This window comes from Triticum aestivum, chromosome 2B (genome assembly GCF_018294505.1).
Source record: "Triticum aestivum cultivar Chinese Spring chromosome 2B, IWGSC CS RefSeq v2.1, whole genome shotgun sequence".
Lineage (NCBI taxonomy): Eukaryota > Viridiplantae > Streptophyta > Magnoliopsida > Poales > Poaceae > Triticum > Triticum aestivum.
The window spans coordinates 85,512,282-85,515,986 of NC_057798.1; the positions used below are offsets into that span (position 1 = coordinate 85,512,282).

Consider the following 3,705-nt stretch of genomic DNA (forward strand, 5'->3'; position numbering starts at 1 on the left):
ATTGCTAGCAACTTGCATCGCTGCTGTTCCTTTGTCACCATTGTGAGGTTTCTTGGTCAGCCTATTTCAGTTTAGCGTTTGTTATTATTTTTATTTCTTGAATATGGACCTTTATAATATAACATAGGTATGTGTGGCAGCAATTGTGTTTGGGAAAAAAGCATATTAACTGCATTTGTTAATTCATGGCATACATTTTGTCATCATCACGGGTCTGTGAGCTGAACAAAAAACGAGTCTTTTTCTTTCTTTTGGCAAATGCTGCTTGCTCCCTCCTTGATGTAACTCTGTTTGTTGACTGGTTGGGTTTCTTCCAGTGGAATGGAACCGGGGTGTGAGCCCCTTTTCTTCGAAAAAAATATTGGTCATCATGACATACAGGAGAAAATCATTTTCCCACGACATGTCAGTGAGAATCCAACATAATCTCAACGAAACAAATATAACAACTTCAGAACAAATCACAGTATACGCGATAGATCCATGAAACAGCGGTATATAAAGTAACCTGGCATTGACACACAATTTCGTGCATTTGCTGGTACCGTCCTTCTCCCCATCTAGACTTGCCGTGACAAATACCAAAACCATTCTCCCAAGCAAACAAGTTGTATTGCTCATACGCTTCTTGACAGGAGTCGAATGTTGTCCCCACTACAGGGGCAAATGTCTCAGGACCATGGTTGCCTTCAGAGTTTAACAGACATCTTTCAATAGATGTGAACTTGCTTGGCATTGCTCTTGCTGTAAGCCTGTCACCCGTTTGATTCCTGTATGTATCACCACCAAAGTAGTAAATACGTATGGCATCACATTCATACGTAATATTCAGAGATCAATCACTATATTAGTCGTGTCAGCGACTGTTACTCATGTCCTTACAACTTACTGAACCAATCACAATACAGATAACATGCATCTGACATGAGCACTATGTAAAGGCTCTTCACAAAACCGCAAAGCATGCAATTATATACAGATTAACTTATGAATTACCTGCGTTTCCATCCGCAGGCTGGTGGATATGGGCAAGACGCCGCCCTCTCATGCGCGCCCACGACTGCGTCGGATGTTTGTAAATCGTCCGCAATCGTAGCTGAAGAACAACCGTCCACAACTTCAGATCTGAATTTATGGGTCGGGTCAGGATTGTGAGAATCAAATAGTCAATACATCACTATTATGGCGACGAACTAACCTGGGGGTTGGATGCAGATCGAGGTCGGTCGCGATAGACGCGAGAAAATCAATGCCGCAAGCCGCGACGCGATATCCTTCTACTTCAGATGCAGAATCGGACCCGTCGCCTGCCTCGCGGCCAGCCCGTCCAGCAGCTTGGAACTGGCAATCCATAGTCTCAACTGCGGTTCCCCGGCAGAGAAGGATTGTGAATGAAGGGGCGGGGGAGGTGAGAATGTGGCAGCACAAGTATTGGGAGGCGCAGGATGCTGGGAGGGGGGCGTGGGGAGGTTGAAGACGACACGTCTCGTCGCCCGCGGCTCGTTTCAAACACCGGCCGACACGTACATGTACGTCTGAATACTTCGGCAGGCAGACATGTCATATCATGTACCAATTTTCATAGGTCGTAGGTGGGTGCAGGTGCGTGACAGTAGGGACTATATATACTAGACTAGTTTATGTCCATTGCGTCAAACAGCCAGCGCCTAATCAAGAAACAGACCTGTTATTATATTCATTGGTTACATACCTTGGCACAAATCTCAACGCAGCCAGACTGGACGAACGGTCCAGATAACCGGGTGTCTAGGCACCCGGGATCTGAAAGTCCGCTCTCCTATTGAGGTTTGATAGAGATTAGAGAAGGCGAAGAGGGAGAGAGATTAAGAGGTGTTTCCATGGAGGATCCTCACGGGAAAAATAACGTCGTCCAGCCACCAGCTCTCCGTACCGCAAGGATTGGTGAATGATTTCTACGGCGGGGAAGAAGTTGAAGGGGAGAAGGAAGTGGTGCGGTCGAGCTCTTTGATGGGGGGTCGATCTGGGGGAGTGGATTAGGAGTCGATACAATCGTCCAGCATAATGGTGGGCGATCAACGCTGATATGAACTTCAGTAGTAGGGAGGTCGTCCTATTAGTAACTGAAATTAAAAAGAGAATGCTGATGTGGCAGATTGATGAGGTGGATAGCTTGCATGTCAAGAGAAATATGTCAGTGGGGATGAATTATTTATGTATTATAGATATGTTTGCATTGACAACAAGCATCCTAATTTGACATACCAGACAACTGCATGAGCGAAAGTACGCAATCCATGCCCACCGGTGACCTCTCATATGCCCCACACGAGAATCCCCTTTTATCAAATATCAGAAGCCAAAACCCCATTTTTTCCTGACATTTGTCGGTACTTCACTATACCAAGAGAGGATACAAATGCTGGGAATTTACACCTGATCAACTTATCTCGTGTGACGGGTTACAAAGGATATATATTGTAGTGGTGACTTTGGTCGATACTGATCCATATTGTGGGAGGAGGGGGGCATCGCCCCCCCACTCCAGTACGGCCCAAGCCTTTTGGCGACAAGCCCTATGGCTAGGGGAGGATAAGAAGCAGAACGGAAGCTAGCTTCTCTTATCATGAGCTCGAGCTTGAGTGCTCTCTGTGCACCAACCACCCGCAGCTTGACAACCATGGAAGCTGGCTTCTCTGATCATGAGCTCAAACTTGAGTGCTCTCTGTGCAGCGACCACCCGCAGCTTGACAACCATGGAAGCTGGCTTCTCTGATCATGAGCTCAAACTTGAGTGCTTTCTGTGCACCGACCACCCACGGCTTAACAACCATAGAAGCTGGATTGACTGACCTCGGAACATGGGAGCCATGAAAACGTCAGGCGTCATATAAAAGCACTCTCACTCTCACAAGAGGAGTTGCCCACCCATCCATTCGAATCCCAGCAGCGCAGCAGGCAAGAAGCTCCCTCCAGCGAGAAGACTTGCCGTAGAAGCTCCCTCCAGCGAGAGAAGACCGGCGCAGAAGCTCCCTCCACCAAGAAGACCGGCACAACAGCAAAGGGAGCCTCGGCGACCCGCATCCCACCGACAATGTAGCCCTACAACTGGATCTGTGAATTGTTGTTCTTCCGTCAGTAGTTTGCTGTTTGCGTTTTCTCATTCTCACGTAGTAGATTGTTTTCTGCTTCAGATGCCGCCCAAGGAGGAGGCCAAGGGGAAGAGCAAGGAGAAGGAGACCAAGGGGAAGAGTAAGGAGGAGAAGGAGAAGGCAGTGGAGGAGGAACGCCTCACCCACCCACTACGGCGAGTTTCTCAATGAAGCCACGACCACTCTTCGCCACACTCCGGAGGAGTGCAAGAAGATGAAGGCCAAGCGGGCCAGGCGAGGGTAGGCATATGCGGTCATCATTAGGATGATAACATATTAATATTGTGCTTGCCCCTATATATTGTTCGTGCCTAATATCGTTCGTGCCATTACTAGTTGGTAGTCTTCTCGGTTGACGACATATGCCAATGAATGTAAATATGGTCTTGCTATTGATCAGAGTATATAAGCATTTGTAACTGAGTCTACCAGTCCCAGAACGGAGGGTGCTTGTTGCTTCGTCGGACACAAGAAGTGGTCCTTTTGTCAATTCGTCTCAGCTGGTGGTCTTTTTGGACAAAAAATCTGTTAGGGGGGAGGGAGGCATCGCCCCCACCCCCAGTAGTAGAAAAAC

General features: G+C 47.7%; 1 protein-coding gene across 1 annotated transcript; it reads right to left on the bottom strand.

Annotated features, from left to right (window-relative positions):
- Positions 1-254: 254 nt before the first annotated feature.
- LOC123043627 (uncharacterized) lies at positions 255-1,522 on the bottom strand. The gene is made up of 3 exons (XM_044466140.1): positions 1,199-1,522; positions 997-1,125; positions 255-770 (listed from the first exon to the last, which is right to left on the bottom strand). Exons 1-3 carry the CDS (start codon positions 1,351-1,353, stop codon positions 452-454), a joined length of 603 nt encoding a protein of 200 aa, XP_044322075.1. The 5' UTR covers positions 1,354-1,522; the 3' UTR covers positions 255-451.
- Positions 1,523-3,705: the final 2,183 nt, after the last annotated feature.